The following is a 24,438-nucleotide window of genomic DNA, read 5'->3' on the forward strand; positions in this document are numbered from 1 at the left end:
TTCTTATATTTTACTGTTAAGTATAACGTTTGCAGAAAATTTCTGATGTCATCACTTTGTCAAGGTAAGGGATTCTCTTTCCATTCCTAGATTATTTAATAAGAGATTCTCCCCACTCCCAAAATGTACACATAACTAAATAGGTTATTATAATGATCAGATGCTAATTCCACAATTTTTAATACCATTTGACTGTCCTCTTTTAATCTGTTTGTGTAGAGTAAGTTTCTTAGGGTTTAACCTCCTTGAATTCTTTTTCTTTTTTTTTTTAGATTTTATTTATTTATTCCTGAGAGACAGAGAGAGGCAGAGACACAGGCAGAGGGAGAAGCAGGCTCCATGCAGGGAGCCCGATGTGGGACTTGAAACTGGGACTCCAGAATCACACCCTAGGCCGATGGCAGCGCTAAACCGCTGAGCCACCAGGGCTGCCCTTATTTAATCATTTTATATCAAAATTCTCAAGTGAGCTTTATCTATAATTTTCTTTTGTTCTAACACTCTCCTTGCACAATTTTGATATTAGAGGTATACCAGGCTTGTGGAATGAGCTAGAAAATACTTCATCTTTTCCTACTCTGGAAAAGTTTAAACAACGTAAGGATTAGTTTTTCTGTATATCTTGAGGATTGGAAAGAGTTCATCTATGAAATCATCTTGGCCTGGGATCCCTTGGTTCTCTACTTTCTCTCACATGCTCTTCATCTTTCCCTCCATATCATGAACAATTATCTCTGCTTTATCTTCCAGATCACTCATTTGGTCATCAGCTTTGCCCCATCCATTCTATTGGTCAGCCTTTCTACTTCTTTTAATTTTGGTGTCTTGTTTTTTATTTTCTAAGAACATCATTTTTTTTCTTATCACTCCTTTTTCATAGCAGTCATAACCCCTGTAGAGATCAGAAGTTATCTGAATCTCTACTCTGCATCTCTTAATGGCCTTTATGCCTTTGCTAGGAGTCATCTTTGCTAGGTCCCCTAACTTGTTTAAAGAACATTTGTAGAAACTGTGTCCTGGATTCAGGTAATCTAGAGGTGCTCTACAGACTCAGCAAGGAAAAGCATGGGCTAGCTCTTCTGATGTCTGTTCTATAACTGGTAACCTTCATGATTCTTCCCATGGCCCACTTTGTTCTCTATAAATTCCTGGCTTGTAGTGTCTTCTGTGCCCTGTTGGGAAAAGCAGCTCACACTCTACCACACTCTGCCACTTGTTTTGAGTTGTAGTTCTCTGTGTAGATTTCCTCATCAATTTAGTCTGCATTTCATCTTTTGTGAATTTCTCAATTTTTCTGATTTGATGGTGGTGCCATTTATTGTTTTCAAGCATTGCTAGGCACTTGTTTTTAAATTTACATCCCATAATTTCAATGGGATTTTGAGAGACATAAGTAAAGCTTCTTCAGTGCACCATCTTAAAGGGAACTCTGTAATATAGACTGTTGTCAGTAAATGTTTTTCTCAAAGATGTTTGTTGCTGATAGTTTTTAGTGGGAATTTACACACATTCAGAATTATGTATAGATTTTGAATATCAAAGGAATAATAAATAAAGAGTAATTTCATACAGAATGGAACATGGGAACTCCTGGAAAAATCTTGCTGGGTTTCATGTACATAAACATGACACATTATGATGATAAGACTTTCCAAACTTCAGTGCTTGAAATAAAAAGGTAAATATAATTTAAATAAAAAATACTTGTAATTATGACATGATATTGTAGTAGTTGGTAGTCATAGACCTAATAAATGCTACACTTTTGAAATGTGATTTTTTTTGAAATGTGATAGTATCCATTTCAAATCTGAATGGATACTATTTTACCCTCTAGTTGAGCATGTGGCAGGACTTGCTAGAACTAACTTTTCTTTTCACCCTTCCAGTGGAAAACCTAAGTTCTTTGTGAGTGAGTACTGTTGGGAATTTTTAAGTAAAAAAAAGTGGCTAAGAATTCCATTCCTTTTCCCCAATCATTCCGTCAAGCAAATCGATTAATGGAGCATTGAATAATCATATACTTCAGATTGTTAGGTTTTTTTTTTTTACTCTTTTGTACTTGGATTACTTAATAATTTTTAGCTATTGCTATAAATATAGCTGATTAAAGTTATATATCAAAGTAAAGAGATGCCATGGGAGAGAAACTGTTATCATATTTCAAAAATATCATATTAAAGAGCTGCATATTAAAATTTACATATTTGATTTATTTTGAAAATGTCAGAATATCTTGACTTTCTCTAATTTCTTTCTTTTCCTTTCTTCCTTCCTTCCCTACCTTCCCCTCCTCCTTCAATCCCCTTCTCCAGTCTCTCTCTCTCTCTCTTTTTATTAAAGAGTAAAATGCATGATCTTTATTTAGGGCTCTGCTATCCAGATTCTTCCTCAGTTTGTTCGACTGTGGCTAAGCTGACTGAATATTTCACCACATTCTCATGTCTCTGGGCAGTGGTAGACTGACCACAGAATACTTTTCTATGAGTTTTCTTTCTTCCCTCAGGGATATTCTTGATTGTCCAGCTGTCAACATGTGGAGACTGTGCTATTTATACAGTAATTAATTTAAAATAGGCCACTGTTCCTAATGTCTTTCCTAGAGTAGCACCCTCTTTTATTTGGACCTAACATTTCCAGAGTCTTTTGCTTGTGATGACTTTATTGTCATGATGTTAGGCAATATCTGCTCTATGGGGTGGGTCTTTCTCTGGATTATATAGCAAATGCTTTGGTATATCCTTTGAAGCACTAGAATCATTTCGATGAGGTCAAGGGCTTTACATATTATCACTGGTTGATATGCTGTTGGGCAAAAAGAATAAACAGTAAATATCAGAGCTAATTTTTAGCCGGACATTGCAGCAAATCCCTTCACAAGGGTTTTTTTTTTTTTTTTTTTCCTGGAATATAGGGATTTGAAGGGCTTTCTTTTCCAACAAACCTGCATACCCTCTGTGGGAGATGCTAATGGGCAGCAATATATCCAAGCACTTATTCTAAGAAAATATTAAATGAAGGCTTTGAAATGAAGAAGAAGAAAGAAATGCTGGAAAGCCAGCTTGAGATCATGGAACATACATTGCTAGGAACAGACAGCTCATATGCCACAGACAGAAAAGGAGTATTTTTTAATACTTAACCATGACGGATTTGAAAGGGACAACTGTGGTTATAAAGTGCAGAATAGTTGTTACTCCTATGTATTGGCTTTATATCGGTACATAACAAATTACCACCAACAGCAACTTAATACCATTTATTACCTCTGAGTTTTATAAGCCAGAAGTCTGGCATTCATGACTGGATTCTCTACTCATAGTCTCACTACGTTGACATCAAGGTGTCAGTCACACTGGGCTCTTATCTGGGGGCGCTGGGAAAGATCACACTCATAAGTTTGTCTAAACTATTGGCATAAATAATTTCCTTGTGATTGTAAGACTGAGGACCCCACTTCTTTGCCTCTCAGCTTACCAAAGTTGCCTGATCCCCTCACTGGTTCTCCGCATTTTCAAACCAGCAACAGCACATTGCTCCCCTCTGACACTTAATCTTTCTGTCCTGTATCCCCACAGAATAAAGCTCTGAGTATAAGGGCATGTGTGATTAAATTGCACCCACTCAGATAATCCAGAATAATCTCCACAGTTTAGGGTCAGCTAATTGGTAATCTTAATTACCTCTGCAGTGCCACTTTTAATATGGAACATAACAGATTCACAGATGTGACACTGGGGAAAAAGTCACAGGGGCAAAATATTGCCTATCCCAGAAGAGATCACTTAGAGGGATTTAAGTAAGGTTTTGCCCATTCGATCTCAAAAGTTTAGACAATAAGCATTATAATTAGTGTGATCTTTTAATTATAAAGTATGAAAAGTATACTGCTTTGCTATGGATAGGTTTTGTGAAATCAAATCTTGTCTAAATAAATTAGTTGACATTTACATAATTAGTTACATATGAGTACAAAAATTGCACATTATGTATTCTCTTTATATATTTGATTAGTCTTGCTTTCCTTAATGATACATATATTTATCATAATAATATCATAATGTTAGCTCATAACATGAGGCTGTTTCTTAAAGATTTTATTTATTTATTTTGAGAGAGAAAGAGAGAAAGAGTGTGAGTAAGGGGAGGGCAGAAGGGGAGAGAGAGAGGAGGAGAATCCCATACAGACTCTACTCTGAGTGTGGAACCCAATGTAGGGCTCAGTCTCACAACCCTAAGATCATGACCTGAGCCAAAACCAAAAGTCAGACATTCAACCAACTGACCACAGCCATCCAGCTGCCCTGAAGCTGGCATTTTAACAAACATGCAACCATCAGACAACTGACAATGTATTTCTTTTTTTTTTTTAATTTTTATTTATTTATGATAGTCACAGAGAGAGAAAGAGAGAGAGGCAGAGACATAGGCAGAGGGAGAAGCAGGCTCCATGCACCGGGAGCCCGATGTGGGATTCGATCCCAGGTCTCCAGGCTCGCACCCTGGGCCAAAGGCAGGCGCCAAGCCGCTGCGCCACCCAGGGATCCCTGACAATGTATTTCTAAGGTAGATTCCTAAATGGTTCCCAGTGTGATGGTGAACATCTACTGCACATGGTAACAACAGTTGCCATTTATTGAGTGCTTACTATGTGCCTTGCACTGTGCTTTACCCTCATGTGCTATTTTATTTAACCCCACAATAACTCTGTGATATATGTCTTACTATCCTTACTTTGACGATGAAAGAACAGTTATATAAAATTTGTCCACATAAGCTGTGATGTTGCAGAGCTAGAATTCAAGCTCAGATCTGTTTGACTCTAAAGCCTTGCTCTGGACCCCCTTTTTTTTTTACTTTTCCCCAAACCTAGGGAAAGTTACACAGATGGTAATATCTTGAGAGATCCCCCCACCTCATTTTCCAAGATTTATTCTACCTCCTGGTTCCTAAGGAGCCTATGTCCTTGCTCTGTGCTCAGCCTCCCACCAATCATAGTAGGTACTCTGTCTACCCCTTCTGTCTTCTATAGTAAATGAATCGCCATTAAAAATTGCAGGACTTTATTTTAGGACAGCTGATGTCTGTGAGGTGATGGAAAACAGCATGGTCAAAATAGTTTAGGCATAATAATGACAATAATAGTAGCTGGTAATTATTGAGCACTGTTTACCAAGTGCCAGTCATTTTCTTACTTAATCTTCATAACGACCCTGTGAGGTAAGTACCACCTATCATCCCCATTTCCCACACAGTATTTTGAAAGCAGAACGTGCAGGTCTCTAAATGATTGAATGTGTGAGAGAGTATCAAAGGAGCCCCCTTCACTCCTCTGGGCCATCCTAATCATTTCTCCATTCCAGAAGATTATTATCAGCCTTGTCACTCCTTCATCTTTGATTACAACCTTCAGTCCAGAATTTATTTCATCACTTCCTTTGTAGTAATGCAAGTTTTTTCAGAGTCCCAGTATGAATGAGTATTTAAGGCTGGAGATGATGCCATTAGGACAAATTAGGACAGAGCTTTCTCTGTAGGACAGGCAATGGCACACAGGCCATAGACTTCCAGGAGGAAGTACAGAGCATCTCTGTAGAAAGGAGAAGGGATCCAGGGACATAACAATGGCCATAGGGAAGCAAACATCTGCCCAAAGCAATTTTCCTGAGAGCTGTGGAGCCCAAGCTGTGGAGAAAGTAGATAAAGCAATCATATAGAACAAGGGTGATGGGGCCCTTTATTAGGGGGAGCTTTTCCCTTGGAGGGGGCAGCAAATCTGTTGAGAAAAGAAGTCAGATTCTTTCCTGTAGCATCCTGAGTGGCCCCAGAGCACTGAGGGCAGGAGAGGAGCTGGCACTTGTCTAGAGTCTGGGGTCTAAGGCTTCACTTACAGCCTCTGCTGGTAAATTTGACTTCAGGCTTCTACTTCAAGCCACTCTATAGAAATCCACAGAAAATACAGCTGTGCCTTGAATTGCAGAATAGATACATTCCACAAACATTAGATTTAAATTGAATCAAATTTTAAAGACAGTGTAGAGACTTGATGACTTCAAATATTCCTGCATTGAATCCTTTGGTTATATGAAGGATATAACTCAACTTCTATGTTTCCTAAGTTTATATTCTAAGATATTAGGTTTTTCTTACATTTGAGGTTAAACAACAATATCAACTGCCTTTTATTAGTCCTGTCATTGTGTCAGCAGTAATGCCTATTAAAGTATTGCATCCTGATTGTAAAATGTAACTGAAATTACTGGAAAATATCATACTGAGTAGATGAACTGTGACTATCATAGTTTTAAAGCCACAAAAATGTTGTCTTTATGTGTGAGTGTATGCTCTCAGTTTTTGATCTTCCTATATTAATGAAGATTGTTACTTTAGGGGAAGAATTTTTTTTTTATTTTGAATGCTCTCTCCAAAAGTTGGACACAATAGCATTCCTTTAAAAAAAAAACCCTCATTTTTAATCTATAATTAAAGCCAAAGTTTTCTTTTAATTTTGAAAGCTTGTCCTTGAACTAAAATAACATGGAAAATTTTAAAACATGGCTCCAAGCTGCTGTAGATACATTTTATTTAAACCACAGAGACTGCAGTTGGATTTCTCAGTGCCAGACAGACTACAAATTGTAACTGTACCAGAAGCAACTCTGAATTTCTGGATGTTGTAGTACCAGCAAGGCTAGTTGTTTTTTTGGAGCTGTACTCATGAATGACTTAATCCCTATGTTAAGATCAAATGTCATGTCCATTGCCATGTGTAGAAGCAGCAAGCAAAGCCTCTTTTCCCTTTGCATAAGTATGATGTGCTTGCCTGTAGAGGAACAAGGCAGTAGGTAGGAAAAGTCACAAAATAGAAGTTGTAAAGTGAGGCTAGAACACAGTGAGACTCCGAAAGTTGGATGAACGATAAAAATATCCTTTAAAGCAGAATGCCATTGTTTATTATGGCAAGAAAAGGGTATAATATCCATGATTGAATTGTAAAAATATTTTTACTAAAGTCATTTTTTGTACTTACTATTCTGGTATTAGGTTAGCAAATCTAATGCCAGATTAGATCTATTAATACATTGTGTTGCTCTATGTACTTTAGAAAGTACATGAACATCTGTTATTTTATTTGATCGTCATTATAACTCTATGACGTAAAAATAAGGATAATTATCCCTGCTTTCTTGCAGGGTGGGAAGGAGTGACCCACTGGTGCACAGCTACTTAATGACAGAGCCAGAAAGAGAAGTTGAGTCTCTCAGCTCCTCGTTCAGGCTTTTTCCACTTGATTTTACGGTGTTTTCCATTCTAGTTAAGTATATTCAAAATAAAAAAAAAATCATTCATGGAGTAGAAGTCTCCCAAACAGTGACTCTTAGTTTATTTAGAGCTGTTCCTCCTTTTGTATATGGGCTGCTTTGAAAACTGGATAGAAAGCTTTGGATCCTTGTCCAGAGGAATGTGCATCCATTCTCCTTACCTGACACTTCAGTGTAACCCAGATGGTAGAAGGAGTATCTTTGATTCCTTAAATCTAAATAGGATTCTCTTGGACACTTTATTCATGCTGTGGAATGTCGGGCCCTTCTGAGGAATGAATTTATTTATTTATTTATTTATTTATTTATTTATTTATTTATTTAGATTTTATTTATTTATTCAAGAGAGGCACAGAGGCAGAGACATAGGCAGAAGGAAAAGCAGGTTCCCTGCGGATAGCCCGATGTGGGACTCAATCCCAGACCCTGGGATCATGCCCCGAGCCAAAGGTAGGCGCTCAAGCACTGAGCCACCCAGGTGCCCTTCCTTCTGAGGATTTCTGACTATGCCTGAGGGTTCTGTCTTCAAAGCATATGTCACTATGTACTTTCCATGCTACATTCAACCTTTGGGTTGCACTGCCATCTCACATATGTTGTCCCTGTTCTGCATCACAAAGATTCAGATATGAAATGTACTTTATTCCTCAAATGCCAGCATGTCCTTCCACTCAGAAGATGCAGAAATGTAGTAGACTATGGAAAATTTGGAGAGAACGGAGGAGAGCCTTATATTATAGCAGTTCACATAGTTTCATGTGCAGCACTATTTTTCCCTGTTCTTAAGTGTCCTTTAGACATTCCACATGGGACTCTTCCTGCTATGCTTGATGTGGTCCCCCAGCCTCACAGCATCTCACTAGTTCAAGTTTCTGCCTTCCACCCTCTCCTATTCACCCGCTAGTTTCCTAATTGTCTCGAAATCTCCAAGTTCTTTTCACTCAGTGTAGTAGAATCCAGCTTTCTCCAGCATCAGCTTGCAAACTCTGTTCCAGGCCTACCTTTGCATACTTAACCTGCCCCCCAAGATGCTAAACAAACCTAAGGGGCCTCATGGTTTATTACTTTCACTTTCTTTATAAGGTATTTGTGATGTTAAATGGGAACTTATTTTCTTTAGTTATACGTGTTTATAATTTTAAAGATTTCAAGGATTCCCTAAAACCCAACCATCATTCCACCTAGGTTTGTAACCCCATTTGGAGATAGTTCTGGAGTTTCTAGTGTTCTTGGGACTATGAGTTTAGGACTTATTTGGGGTTCCTCTTTGAAGCAGAGTTGATGGTTAGGCAGGGTGCTCTCATAACCTCTGCAGAGTTGAATCCAGGTCAGGACAGTTAGTGTAGAGGTCATCTCTGGGCTCAGAAGCCCATACTAATGGACTTGTCCATTCCATCTTCCTGGCCAGTTTGGAAACTGAGGGTGGCTTTGAAGCTTCTGGGAAAAAAGAAAACAAATCCACCAGAAAATACTTTGTTTTATGTTCGTGCTCTATTAAGAAAATGATACATGCATTATCAGGAAAAGTGAATAACATGATAGAGGAATAGAAATTGGTATTAAAAAGTGGATAGTGATTTTAGGAAAGGAGTCAATTAGATAATTAGATCATTTCTTCCATTTGTTTTAAATTTGAAACTATGTTATTCTAAGAGACACATTCTTTTTTCCCCATGATGGTCCTCTCCTTGGTGATGGTCTATGATTTCAAAGCACTGCTGCTTTCATTCTATTTCCATTTTTAGGGTATTCTAGCATGAATACTTTTGTTCTTACATGTGATTGTGCAGGACAAAAAGATTTTTATCTTATTTCAAAGCAGTGATATTATTGGGCTATAGTTTATCATATTTCTGAGAGAAGCTTCCCATCTAGTCCCATGATATGACTTAGAAATATCACCAGTAAACACATATGTTGAGAAACTGGCAGAGGTATGGAGTTAGGGATAAGCCAGAAATGTCATTATAACCCCTAGAGTTCTGAGGTTGTGTTGAAGAGGTAGACATCTTCAAAGTGGAAGTTAGGCCCTGACCATGCTTTCTTCTAGCACTGGAGTACCTTCTGTGATCCCCAATCCTTGGCTTACTCTCTGATTTATTAACGAGAGAAAAGCTGGGAGGATGTTAAATCAAAGGAGCAACATTGGGATCTCTGGGTGGCTCAGCGATTTAGCTCCTGCCTTTGGCCCAGGGCATGGTCCTGGAGTTCCAGGATGGAGTCCCGCATCAGGCTCCCTACATGGGGCCTGCTTCTCCTCTGCCTGTGTCTCTACCTCTATCTCTCTCTGTGTGTGTCTCTCATGAATAAATAAATAAAATCTTAAAAAAAAACAAAGGAGCAACATTAGACACATTTTACCTTCTTTAGCCAGCTCATCACAATTAGACACTTCTCTTCAAGTGCTTTCTGCCACCATTGAAAGACTCAGCCAGAATCAAAAATCATTTCATTCACCTCTATCTTAACCACTGGTCATTTAAACTTGGGTACTTGAGGTAAATTATATATAAATTTCTTTCCTGGGATGGAAGGGCTGTTTTAATACTTGACTATAGGTCGGATAGCTCTATCTTGATAAAGAGCTAGAGAATCTGATTTTGAGAGAGAATCATCTAGAAAAATAGAAAGTATAGTGGTGATTATAAGAAATAATGATGTCAGAAATTGAAAGACCGAATAAATGTGTAATAGGAAAGAAAAACTAGAAGAGAAACATCCAAAAAATATTTCATAGTGATGTGGGAAAAGAACATTTGAAAAGTTCATTGGACTGAGAAAGGAGAGAGCTAAGAAGACAAGAAAATCATAATAGGATAAGGGAATGACTCTTATTTCCAGATCAGGGTCTGTATGCTAAAGGACCAGAGAATTTTTAAATACCAGGAATTACTGACAAATTAGGCCTGAAGAGACTCTTGAAGGAATTTGTGGATTCCATGTTGAGTAGTGTGGGGTGAGTCTTTAAACTGGTATTCTTTACTTATTGAGTACTGTGGGGCTTATGTATAAGCCTGTTATAAGCCTCGTTCAGTCTTCTCCCACTATCCCATAAAAAAGATTAAAAAGTACTCTTAAGGGGGAAAGAGTGTGCATGAAGTCAGCAACAGCAAGGAATCTTTTCTCCTTGTGCTAATACAGAAACTGAAGATGATGTGGTAAAAGGAAATGGTCATCATGACCAATTAGTAGTGAATAAGAGGTTTCTTTAACCAGGGATCAAGAATGGAAAGCAAAATACATGCTACAGTCAAGCCCTGTCTTATCTTCAACTTTTTCATTGTAGGATAACTCTAGAAATCTCTGCTTTCACAGGAATGCTGTGGGAAACTATGGACATTTTCAGTATTTCAGAGATTCCTCAGGATTCATTATCTCACTATGAGAATTAAGAGATGGGTCATAGAGTGGTTCATGTGTGCATTTTATCTAGAGTCACTTAGAACTGTGCAGTCCAATATATTAGCCTCTAGTCTCATGAGGCCACTGAACACTTAAAATATGACTAGTCTAAACTGAGATATGTTTAAATATGTGGAGGAAAACAACACAGAAAATATATCATCAATTTTTATATTGATTAGATGTTAAAATGGTAATATTTTGGACCATATTGAGATAAGAAAATATTTTATTACAATAATTCATTTTGGGGGCACCTGGGTGGCTCAGTCTGTTAAGCATCTGACTCTTGATTTCAGCTCAGGTCATGATCTCAGGGTCATGAGGTCAAGCCTCCTGTAAGACTCCACTCTGGGTGTGGAGTCTGCTTGGGAGTCTCTCTCTCTCCTGCCCTTCCCCCGCCCCATCCCCCTCTTGTGTACACACTCTCTCTAAAACATAATGTGTGTGTGTATATGTACAACAGGAGTCACTATGTTCATCTCACTATGCTCACCAAAAAAAAAAAACAAACAAACAAAAGAAGACAATTTTTTATAGATTGTAAGTTTCCATTTAGAAAAGCAGAGTTAGTTTCTTTTAAAGATAAATTTCTCTTGAAATTTCAAGTGAATTAACTAGAAGAACATTTTAGAGTAGGGTGAGAAGAAAGTTGTTTTATTTTTCATTGTCCTTGAAATTCAAAACTTAGTTTCACAGAAGTAACCCCTGTTTAATGCCAATGGATGCCAACTACTGTAGCAAGTTGTTAGAGAGGGCAGAGAACAGTGGTGCAGAAGCAGAGAAGATAAGCCTCAAAATGGTTGAATTTGTATGTTCCTTTTACTTCTTTTCATGCACACTTGGTTCACATGTGTTCATATTGCCTCTCAGTCCCCCAGGATTAAGTCTTTGGTCATAGCATCACAGCATCATAGGCCTGCTTTCTTTAAGAAATACCTCACATCTACTACTTATTCCTTGGTTACCTCTCCAAGGGCTAACTTCCAAACAGTAGCACAATGGCTAGGACCCATGGAAATACTTCTATCTTACTTCTTTTAAAATCAAAAGAAAAATGAACATAATAGTAATGAATACATAACAAATGTGAATTATATACATCTACCTATTGATGTAATCATAAAATACAATTTTAACCTTTTTTTATATAGGAAAGAGTATGCAAAGACAGAAGGCCCTAGAGCATACAAAAATCATAATGCAGCCCCGAGCCTGCTGCTTAACTCCCTTGGGTCCTTCTTTCTGCTTTCCAACAAGACTACTATTTTGTAATCTAACAGTCTAGCATCCTAATAGCATAATATGTTCTAACGTGATAAATTACTCTCTTCATCAGTTAGTGAGTCTGTTAGCAAATAATCCTTGAGATCTTTTCTGCTATGTATTAAAGCTAAAACAATGAGCATGACAGACAGCATATTGTGGGAGATAAGCATTGAACGAAGCAGTATGCCAAATACTACAAAGAAATACAGGATACTATAAATATGTAACAGAGGAATGTCATCTAAGTACATTATTTAAATATTTAACTTTTAATATACCCTTACAGAGAATCCTTAATATTTATAAGCAAATATGAATATAAAGTATTATTTCCCTTATTTTATATAAAAGACTATTCAACTCCACAAAAAACAACTCAATTAAAAAATGGGCTAAGGAGTTAAATAGACATTTCTCCATAGAAGATACACAAATGGCCAATAAACACATGAAAAGACACTCAACATTACTAGTCACTAGAGAAATGCAAGTCAAAACCATAATGAGATACTGCTTCACACCCATTGGATGGCTACTATTTAAAAAAAAAAAAAGATAAATAAATAAATAAATAAATAAATAAATAAATAAATAAATAAGACAAAACAGAAATCAAGTGTTGGGAAGGATGTGGAAAAATTGGAACCCTTGTGCACTGCTGGTAGGAATATAAAATAAGTGCAGCCTCTATAGAAAACAGTATGCTAGTTCCTCAGAAAAGCAGAAATAGAATTACCATATGATCCAGCAATTTTACTCCTGGATATATATATGCAAAAGAACTGAAAACAGGGACTCAAGCAGATGTTTGTAACACCCACATTCATAGAAGTGTTGTTCATAATAGCCAAAAGGTGAAAACAGCTCAAGTGTCTGCTGACAGATGAATGCATAAAGAAAATGTGGCATATACATAAAATGGAAGAGTATTCAGCCTTAAGAAGGAAGGAAATTCTGACACACACTACAAAATGAATGAACCTTAAAGACATTTTTTTAAGTGAAATAAGACAGTCACAAAATTTCATTCTCCCTGTGTGTATATATATTCATACTCTTTTTGCTATGGGACTCTCTTGTGGATAATGTTTTATTAATTTGAAGAACACTTTATGGAGTAGGGAGATACTTGTGAGTAATAAATATTTTGTCTCTATTAATTACATATGTTTATTTTCATTTTGATTTTTTCCTCATGTAGTCTTTAAAAAACTGTAATTATATTTAATAATCTGTCTCTGTATGGCTTCTAGATTTTAAGTGATAGAACTTCCTCCCTTCACAGCTTTAAAGGGGGTGTCACGAGTTTTCTTCCAATATTTCTATGGGTCTCAATTTTTACCTTAAATCTTTTAGGAATGCATCTTAATTTGACATATGGTATCATACAATGTGAAAAACTACTCAATTTTTTTTCCCATACAGCTACTTAGTTATCCTAATACCACTTATTGATCCATTTGTCTTTTTCCTTCTTCCCTGATGGGAATACCACATTTTATTTTTATTTTTTTTTTAAAGATTCTCTTTATTTATTCGAGAGAGAGAGAGAGAGAGAGAAAAGCAGGCTCCACGCAGGTTGCCTGACGTGGGACTCAATCCCGGGACTCCAGGATCACACCCTGGGCCAAAGGCAGGCTCTAAATCGCTGAGCCACCCAGGGATCCCCAGGAATACCACATTTTAAACTGAGCCTATCTTATCTCTCTATTCTCCTCTACTGACTTCTTTTTTTTTTACTCTTTTACTAGAAAGTCCCACACTGTTTTAATTAGTGAGCCTTTAGAATACGTTTAATATATGGCTGTGTTTATTCTCATTTCTCCTTTTTCAGTTTTTCTAGCTATTGTTGCTTGTTTTTCCATATTAATTTTAGGATCAACCTGTCTACTAAAAAGAACTATTTTGTTAGTTTTATTGGAATTGTGTTATATTTCCAAATTAATTACAGAAAATCGATATTTTTAGGATGTAGAATCATCTTATCCAAAAACTTGATATGTCTGTCCATAGCTTCTTTTGCTGCCATTAGGAGGGTTCTAAAATGTTCTAAATAAGTCTTGCATATTTCTTGTTAAATTTGTTCATAGGCATTTTATCTTTTTGCTGCTTTGTTGTTGTAAGTAGAGTCCTTTCTTCCATCACATGTTTCTAACTGGTTGTTGCTTTTTATATGAGAATGCCATTGATTTGCATATGTTGTTATACTCTGCTACCGCAATAAATTTGCTTATTATTTTTGTAGGCCTTTTAGTAGACTTTCTTATGTTTTCTAGCAATACAGTTATATTACATGCAAACAGTGATGGTTTTACCTCCTGCTGAAATTTTTGCCATGAGTTCTTTCCCTGGCTTATTGCATTGACTTGTACCTCTACATACAGTGTTAAATAATAGTGATGATGATACACCTTGGCAAGACTTCTAGCTTTTTCCCAGTATGCACAATGCTGGCGTTTGGTTTTCAATCTGCGCCTTCTAGTTATGGCCTTAGACTTTGAAGATCTGGGTTCAGATATTTTTTCTCTACCATTAACTGAAAAACATTAGATAAATCATTTAACTTCTCTGATTTATTTCCATATCTTTAAATGAGGGAGAGAAAATGTCCTACCTCCCAGAGCTGTTGCTAATGGTTGTGAAAGCACTTGACAAGCTGTGCTATATGAATGTCCTTTGTTCATTCTGTTTCCTCCCATACAGAAGGCTTCCCTACACAACTCTTTTCGGAATTGTAAAACTAGATTTCCCTTTGTGGCTCCAAGCCTTTTTGGTAATTCCATTCACAACACAGTTTCTACATATATTCCAAAGTTGGAAAGAAAAAGTGCTTTTTGAACGATGAGCAAATTCCTTTGCTGACATTTAACCAAAATGTATTCCAAACCTGAAGCTTTTTGGAAGGCTAAGAAAATGTTGGTCACCTTCTTGTAAAAAAGTGAAATAAAAAATGTTTATGTACCTCAGCACTTCCTGGCTGAGCTAGAAGTGAGTGCACTGAGGTGATGTTATTTTGTGGTGTTTCAGTTCTGGGAAAAATGAAACCAGAAAATATAGGAAATTTTTCAAGATTTTTGGTTGTGAAAGCTTTCCTTTTTTTTTTTTTCTTCCAACTTTGGTTAACATTGAGAGAGCCATATAAGTTTGATTCAACTACATATCTTCTGCAAACTAATTCCCGTCAAGTGATCTGCTAACTAACATTTTCTTCTGTGTTAAATTCGGTGTTTTAGAGAGCAAACTGCATGTGTGGAGATACTGATGTCTGCCATTCTTTTCTTAGACATAATATTGCTGCCTGATAGCCCTGACTGAATGTCAGATAATTTGCACATATAGGACTTACAAATTCCTTTTTTAAAATGAAAAGGAATTCGTGCTAGTTTTTGTGCAGGGTTATGTCTTGGTCCAATCTAATACTTGCAAATTTACTTTTCCTTAATAAGAAATCCCCCAGCAAGTGGCTGCATAACTTAAAGGGTTTTCATTACTTTAATATATCAACTGGCCCCACAGCTCCCATGCTCGGAAAGTAAACTGTGGTCATTTGTACATCCCCCATGTTTTCTAACATCATTTACCTTCCTCTTTGAGGCAGCTATCATAGGACCTAGGTATCAAGCTGTGAAAGTAATTTCTTTCTCTCTAGAGCAGCAGCCTTCCTCACTGGGCTTGCTGTTCCATCAGTGGCTTGGTCATGTGGCTGGGCTTCAGAAGAGAATTTCATACTCCCTCATTTTCCTGGATTCAGTTCTCTGACTACACGTCGAATCTGGGGAATCTGCCCTTTCTAGAATGATTGTGGATGCAGTTTTGCATTGAAAGCTGATGAGGCCTGGAACGCCTGGGTGGCTCAGCAGTTGAACATCTGCTTTCGGCTCAGGTTGTGATCCTGGAGTCCTGGGATCAAGTCCTGCAGCGGGCTGCCTGCATGGAGCCTGCTTCTCCCTCTGCCTATGTCTTTGCCTCTCTCTCTCTCTGTGTCTTTCTTGAATAATTAAGTAAAATCTTAAAAAAAATAAAGCTGATGAGGCCTACATATATGCTCTTGTAGAGACTGGTGTGAGCAGGACACTAGTCTCCAGCACATGTTATGGATTTGTTTCCTAACCTTAAAGGCATACACATTTGAAAACATATGCATATATGAATGTGTGTGTGTGTGTGTGTGTGTGTATTCCTAAAATCATTGTTTGTGAATCCCAAAGTCAGTAAGAAAACAGTGGGGGAATGTGGCATAAGGTACATAGATCTATTCAGTTCTTTAGAGGGAAAGGCTTTTGGAAATCTTTGCTTATTAAATGTAAGTGGCAGTTGCTAGAAGAGTAGCAGTGCCATCCTTTACCTTATTTCACTTTACAGAGTGTGTATCAAAGCAAATTCAGTAAATTAGAATAAAGGTCAAACTAGAAAGTATCAAATGAATCAGTCAAAACTAACCTTTTTACAGATGTGTCCTGAACTGGTAAAGGGAGCTGGCACAGCTGAATATTCATGGCTCCCTTGACAGACCACATTCTAAATGAAGGGCTATATTCCTAAGTTAATTCAATAATAAAACAAGACTCAGGGTTGAAAATATATTCATTTCTGTGGAGGAAAACTCTTCATAATTATGTAAATTAAACTAGGTAACCCAGAAAGTGACAGCACGTGTTCCATTTATCATTTTTCTCATTAGATAATTTTCAGAAGACAGAACCATCTCCCTCTCGTTCACTACTGTATTACCAGCTGTTAGCAAAATACAGTAAAGATCTGTTGATTGATTGGTTTATTGATTGATAGCTGGGGAATATAATAAGTACTTCCACCTTTGAAACAATCTTAGTTTGGAGATGAATGTCTGTGTATCTTTTATTATGTAAATACAACAGCAAGCAAAGTAAATATGATGGGTCAGAATCAATTCTTAGGTAATCAGGAACAGACTGTATGCTGTGGAAATGGTTTACATTACTCCAAAAGCAAAATTTTGCATTTACTGTAAGATATGGTGGTAAAACATTGAGCTTTTGCTTTCTACCAATAGTGTAAACATTACTCCAAGATGCAGTCTCTGGAAATAATTTAGTTAACTCTTATTTTTATATGCATGTTCTGTTCTGGAGACTTGTTGCAAAAAATGATGGAAAGTTATTTTCTTTAAGTGACAGTTTGTTTACAGAAATTCCTTGAAATCTTGATGGTTATTGAAAAGACTGAAATAAATGTTGCCTCAAACTGCCTGTTGCAGAGCTACCCCACACCTTCCAAACCAGTACCATACTTTGTTAGTAAATCACCTAAAATCCATAAAGGTCATGGAGACTGCTCCCTTTGTAAAATGAAATATTTATGCTTCATTCCCAAAAACATATTGTGGATCATTTTGGTGTTTTAAGTTGAAGGTACATAGTAAATTATTCCAAAATTATGGAGGCCAAATGTCATTCTCTCCAAAAGTTTGTGTAATACCTATTTATCTGTGGGCAGATGACTGCACAGCATAATCAGAGGCAGACTTTGTCATGTTAAGTCTAAGTAAACACAGCTGAACATAAGCAAGTTGGACTACAAGGTTTTTTTGAGCTTTGCCAACAGCATATGACCTTGGAGAATGCTGCCCTTTTTTTTTTTTTACTACAATCTGCTTTCAATGGAAAAAAAAAAGAATTCTTTTTGTTTTGAATTAACAGGTGATGATTAGAAGCTTGTTATGTTCTAATTTTTAGATGCAAGACAAATGAACATCATGCACGCACCCAACAAAAAGTCACCTTCCTGAGGGAGTTTATTCCCCATTAGGGAGCTGAATATAAACTGAGGGTGAAAGCCAATTAAAAGGTGCTCCTTTCTACAGAAAACCTTTTTGTGTTTATTTGTATTTTGTTCTTTGTCTTTGTGCCATTTCAACAGATTAAAATTGTGGTTCCAGATGCCAATAGAAAATGAACTTTATTGATTTATCCATTCTTTAAGAAACATCTGTCCTAAATAGCAAAGAAACTTTGTGTTGTCATTAACTTTCAGTTTTCAATAGAAACTCTCATTAACTGGTCAAGGCTTTCCTCAAGTCCCTTTTTTCCTTTTTTTAAATGCAAGTTTCTTCTCATACCTTCTTCTTTTAGCCGAGTAAGGAGCCCAGTATTACATTTTTTTAAGGGCACTTTGTGGCTAAAATAAGTTCCTATTAAATATTTCATGTCAAAAAGTGGACTTTAAGTGAGAACTTTGGTAAAAGATGGATTAGTGGAGATTTGTCTTGAAATGTCCAGCTTTTCAATATTCTCTGGCAAGTGGCCAGATAGATCTTCTGTTCTTCCCATTCCTTCACTTAAGGAAACTATTTTTTTCTCCTTCACCCTTTGGGTGTATATTTCCCTCTCAGAGCAAATGCAAATGTTTTAAGGGTGTGTGACTAATAAAGATTTTTAAATAATTTATCTTTTAAGACTTTGGTATCTTAGACTTTTTAAATCACGTGTTGAAAAATATTAACAAATGGGAAAATGTTTAGATCTATGTGCTAAAATATTATTCTGTAGTTAGATTCATATAAGACTCATCCTTATTTATTTGTATAGCTGCTTTTCCTATATGCTGATGAATTTCCATGTTAAAATAAATGCTTTGAGTAGAAAATATCAAAAAATTTCTGTAAGTCATCCAGAAACACAGTGTTCTATGTTAAGGATGGCATCAACCCAGCATCCACACTTGTAAGTCCTCAAAGCACCTCATACACTCAGCATGTCAGAATCACTCATTATGTCCCTCCTCCTCTAAAGGGACATTTCCTTTTCTCCCTTTCTTCCTAAATTCAGAGGATATCATCACTGTCCATCCATTCATCCCAGTCAGAAATTTAAGGGACATCTCAAACTCCTGACTCCCATCTCTACACCTATCTAGACATTCAACAAGTCTGCCCCCCTATCTCTCAAATCTTGGCTTGTCATCCTCACTGTTCCGTCCTTAATCCCAGGACTCTTCACTTCTGCCTTAGGTTCCTGCCATGATCCCACCTGGCTCCTCCAATCTGGTTTTCCACTACGGCAAGAGGGAGCTTTCTATGATCCACATCTGATCATACCACTGGTAAATACCCTTCACTCACTTCCTGTACCTTGCAGGATGCACCCAAAACCATAAACCTCACAGTGCCTGGCCTCTGCTAATCTCTCTTGGTTCACTTCCCTACTGCCCTGCCGCCCACCTCATTCGTTTCAGCTACACCAAATAGAGTCTCCCAAAGGAGCCATATAATGTCATGACATCGTGCTTTCATACAGCAGCCATTCCCTTCCCTTGGAATGCTTTTCCCCCATCTTCTTCACCTGAGTAATTCCTGCTCATCTTTCCCCGGGCCTGTCCTTTTCCCATCTTTTCTGGGACTTGGTACTCAGATAATGATAACACTGGCTGGGCATGCTAGTGTGAATAGAGGAGACTGCTTGCAGCTGCAGCTGCCCAAGGCCTCTATCTGCTGCTCAGGGATATCTTTTCCTTTCAGGACCACCAGCTCCTACCCCTGCCTTTGCTCTCTCCTCCTCCTTGCTCCCAGAGCACTTGGCAAAAGGAGCTGTTGTCATTCATTTATCAAAGTGTGAGTTGCTTAGGGATGAGATTCATTGGTGATTCGTATTTCTAGGGCCTACCACAGTGCCTGGCATATAAGATGCATTCAGTAAATGTTTGCTGTATGAACCATGGACTCATGAAAAAGTAAATAAAGACAACTTGGAGAAGAGCAAATTCTGTTGTGCTTAAAAGATGTGGCTTCTAGTACTAGTCCTAGTGTTTACTAACAACTTGGCCTTGGACTTGACAGTCATTTTTTCTGAGTCTCAATTTCTATATTATAAATGAAGGAAATGATATGTGCACACAAAAGGGAAATGAAATAAATTGCACACTTACAACTTGCAAGATGCTCAGTTAACATTATCATCACCTGAATTGTGTTCACTTAACCTGGCCCTTACTTATGCCCCCAAAAGGCAGGGGGGATTTAGGGTGATAAAATAATATGTACAAAGTATAATTTTACATTTGGTACAAGAAGATAATTTGGTTTTCACTTGGATAACTTCAGATTCACTGTAGTGTAGTTGTACATTCTCTATCAAAGTGTCAACCATTCAGAGATGGCAAAAAAATTTCAAGAAAAATAAGTATTTTGTTCATTTGGTCATTAGTGGGAAGAACTTTTTAATAATCATCAGTCTCTTTGTAAAATATCAAGAGTATTTGAAATAATCTATATATTCTTGCTCCAGTCAATCAAGAATTTAAGGATTCAAGTATAGTTAAGATGAAGCAGTGATACAGTTAAGGCCTTTTAAATATGATGTAAGTCATTAGTTTATTCCTTGTGAAAAGGACAGATATACTAGTTAGTTATATCTTCATAGGAAATCCTTAATAATAAATATTAGGGAAGTAGCTTATAAGAATTAGGAATTTCCAAAGCTGTTTTCTCAAATTTAGGTGCTGTAGTCTACCTTGAATAAGGGTCTTCACATGTAATACTTTCTCTAAGCATTTAAGAGTAAATACTCCAACATGCCTATATGATTACATGGGTAACATATATAAGCCACTGGTCCAATAGCTTACATGCGTCAACCCCAAAATGAGCAGCAAAAGACCAGTTGCTGACATAATCCTGTAATTTGTCTTGGTATGCTCATTCTCACTCTCACCAAAGATTCCATCCTCAAGTGTTGAGTATTATGGCTACCAAGCAACTGAAGTGATAGTCTCCAAGACATTGCAAAACCGAAGCCTTCATAATATGCAACCTTGCTCCTGTGAGAATTCTCTACACTTGAGCATCGTAGACATAACATGGCTGCCCTTGACCTAGCTTAGATAATTCAAATACAAAAGCTATTTCAAATTGTTCTGTTACTTATCTGCTCCACTTCAAGATAAATCTTCAACATTCACAAAAGGTTGCTGCCACTGCAGAGTATTTCCAATTGTGGAATAATTATAACTGCTATGTATTAAGTATTACTGGGTGCCTTATGTCTTACAGTGCTTATTTATAATTTCTACAATAGTCCTCATTGTTCAGTATTTTTTTGTATCTATTTTACAGATGAAAAAAATGAGGCTTAGAGAGATTAGGTAACTTGTCTCAGACCACATGCTAATATACAACAGAACTGGGATTCAGACCCCAAGCTCTCTGCTTCTAAATCTATCCTTTTTCCAGTGTACTTTACTTTTGAGGGAATCAAGTGTGGTTAAGTGAGTCTATCCTTCACAGTTTGTACTATTAGCAGAGAACAGGTGTGCTCAATTCATGATAAACCAAAACAAAGGCACAAATCCCATTAAAAGCAGCTGGGCGAATTGAGCAACTAATTGGTTATTCTCTCTGTGCCTCAAATATTTCTAAAATTAGCTTGAAATTCCATTTGAAAAATTCTTCAATTAGTCATGAACTCTGACTCACATTTCTAAAGCAACCTTTTGATAGGTGCTTCCAACACTTGCCCCACGCAACTCCTATTACTTCCTCTTTTCTTCGGTATAAGATAATCTCTTTTCTATTTCTAGGCCCACTTTCTGCTTTTCCTAGCCCTGCCAATTTTTATTTTTACAATCATTAGTTGTATGAATAATTAAATGTATTTTTACCAAGGGCTCTTCATTACTGCTCATCTTTCGTTTCTTTATTCTTCTCCTACAGACTCTTATAAGTCAACTCAAATACAGATTCCTTACTAATTTCACTTTGAGAGTATTATTGGCCACCTTCTTGTCTGAGTAAGAATCAATATGTTATGTTGTCTAATAAACAATTATTTTATAGAATGGTTTTTATAAGCCTCCTAAAGCAGGCTGAAAATCAACTAGATAATGTATCCAGATACTTCAAGTTTGGAAAATAAAAGAAATACTTTTTCTAAAAAGACTTACTTGCCAACTCCACCTTCTCACCTCCTGTTCTCATCTTATGCTGAGGTCTGTGTAATTAACTGCTGCCCTGAGGCCTGAAACAGTGGCTCACTTCTTCATATGTGTTTTGTAATGTCTTGTGTTCAGCTCCCTTTCTGGGTGGCCTGAGAAGGATTGTTACTCCTCCTATGCTCAGTAGATGCCTTCAGCTCCCTTGGCTGTGCACCTATGTGCAAACTGTATGCAAAACAAAGAGTGGTGCATTCATGCTGGGCATTACCTGGGTGTGCGTCTAAGGAGATAGACATCCAAAACAATAGGAAATGTCATGAACAATGGTGCTATGGCACTCTTCTAGGAGCAGAGGCCTACCCATCTCTTTGTTTTTGATAAAAAACTAGTCTTCCCTTGAATACCAATCCCTCTTCTTGCTTCCAACGCCTGAGTGTGGAAAAGTGACTAGAACTACCACATCCTATTAAAAAGGGGAGAAGGCCACTTACCTAACTTACCTACAAGAGCTTGGGGATACTAGAAGGAATGTATGGTTTTCCTGGCTGTCATTAGCCTTCTCCACCCCAGCCACCCAAAAACACAATTATTTTGTACTTTCATGACAAAAATATGTAGTTTGTTTACTCTTATGTATGAAAGCCAGACTCTTTTTTTAATAATAAATTTATTTTTTATTGGTGTTCAATTTGCCAACATACAGAATAACACCCAGTGCTCATCCCGTCAAGTGCCCCCCTCATTGCCCGTCACCCATTCACCCCCACCCCCCGCCCTCCTCCGCTTCCACCACCCCTAGTTCATTTCCCAGAGTTAGGAGTCTTTATGTTCTGTCTCCCTTTCTGACATCTCCCACACACTTCTTCTCCCTTCCCTTATATTCCCTTTCACTATTATTTATATTCCCCAAATGAATGAGAACATATAATGTTTGTCCTTCTCTGATTGACTTACTTCACTCAGCATAATACCCTCCAGTTCCATCCACGTTGAAGCAAATGGTGGGTATTTGTCATTTCTAATGGCTGAGTAATATTCCATTGTATACATAAACCACATCTTCTTTATCCATTCATCTTTCGATGGACACCGAGGCTCCTTCCACAGTTTGGCTATTGTGGACATTGCTGCTAGAAACATCGGGGTGCAGGTGTCCTGGCATTTCATTGCATCTGTATCTTTGGGGTAAATCCCCAACAGTGCAATTGCTGGGTCGTAGGGCAGGTCTATTTTTAACTCTTTGAGGAACCTCCACACAGTTTTCCAGAGTGGCTGCACCAATTCACATTCCCACCAACAGTGTAAGAGGGTTCCCCTTTCTCCACATCCTCTCGAACCTTTGTGGTTTCCTGCCTTGTTAATTTTCCCCATTCTCACTGGTGTGAGGTGGTATCTCATTGCGGTTTTGATTTGTATTTCCCTGATGGCAAGTGATGCAGAGCATTTTCTCATGTGCGTGTTGGCCATGTCTATGTCTTCCTCTGTGAGATTTCTGTTCATGTCTTTTGCCCATTTCATGATTGGATTGTTTGTTTCTTTGGTGTTGAGTTTAATAAGTTCTTTATAGATCTTGGAAACTAGCCCTTTATCTGATACGTCATTTGCAAATATCTTCTCCCATTCTGTAGGTTGTCTTTGAGTTTTGTTGACTGTATCCTTTGCTGTGCAGAAGCTTCCTATCTTGATAAAGTCCCAATAGTTCATTTTTGCTTTTGTTTCTTTTGCCTTTGTGGGTGTATCTTGCAAGAAGTTACTGTGGCCGACTTCAAAAGGGGTGTTGCCTGTGTTCTCCTCTAGGATTTTTATGGAATCTTGTCTCACATTTAGATCTTTCACCCATTTTGAGTTTATCTTTGTGTCTGGTGCAAGAGAGTGGTCTAGTTTCATTCTTCTGCATGTGGATGTCCAATTTTCCTGGCACCATTTATTGAAGAGACTGTCTTTCTTCCAGTGGATAGTCTTTCCTCCTTTATCGAATATTAGTTGACCATAAAGTTGAGGGTCCACTTCTGGATTCTCTATTCTGTTCCATTGATCTATGTGTCTGTTTTTGTGCCAGTACCACACTGTCTTGATGACCACCGGAAAGCCAGACTCTTTTATATCATTTTGATTCAAGGCAATAATGACTGTTTCTCGTTGCTCATTCACCATCTAATTCTGGATGTCTGAAGAGAATTTAGAATTGGAAATTTTAATTTTTAAATCATTTTGAGAATGTATATAGAGTATTCCATCACCAGAAACAAAAATGTGGGTAAGTGGATCTAGTTTGTTCTGGAAATGTAACTTTTGCTTTCTTTTTCTTTTTGCACAGCCCCCTGCCTTTCCCTCCCTTTCTCTCTTTTGTTTAAAATTGATTTATGTTATTGATTGTTAAAATGCTACATTTCTTTCTAAAGTCTCAAAATTATGGTAAAAGGTAGAAAATATAAGGAATGGCAGAGGACTACTTTTAGCCTTGAGAAAGTTTTAGTTTCATTGTTCTTTTCTCTAAATAATATTTAATGATAAAATAAATATTTTCTTTTTATTTTTA

At 37.3% G+C, this 24,438-nt stretch overlaps 1 protein-coding gene across 4 annotated transcripts in view; it reads left to right on the top strand.

Moving 5' to 3' along the window:
• Positions 1-24,438, top strand: part of LOC144309685 (homeobox protein Mohawk-like) — a 63,436-nt gene that overhangs the window by 21,108 nt on the left and 17,890 nt on the right. For 2 of the 4 annotated variants that reach the window (XM_077890785.1, XM_077890787.1), the window contains exon 4: positions 18,982-19,073. The exons of the other annotated variants lie outside the window; for them this stretch is intronic. In XM_077890785.1, the coding sequence (XP_077746911.1) occupies positions 18,982-19,073 (92 nt within the window). The remainder of the gene's footprint in view (positions 1-18,981; positions 19,074-24,438) is intronic. 4 annotated transcript variants of the gene reach the window in all.

Source organism: Canis aureus, unplaced genomic scaffold (assembly GCF_053574225.1).
Source record: "Canis aureus isolate CA01 unplaced genomic scaffold, VMU_Caureus_v.1.0 ptg000163l_RagTag, whole genome shotgun sequence".
NCBI lineage: Eukaryota > Metazoa > Chordata > Mammalia > Carnivora > Canidae > Canis > Canis aureus.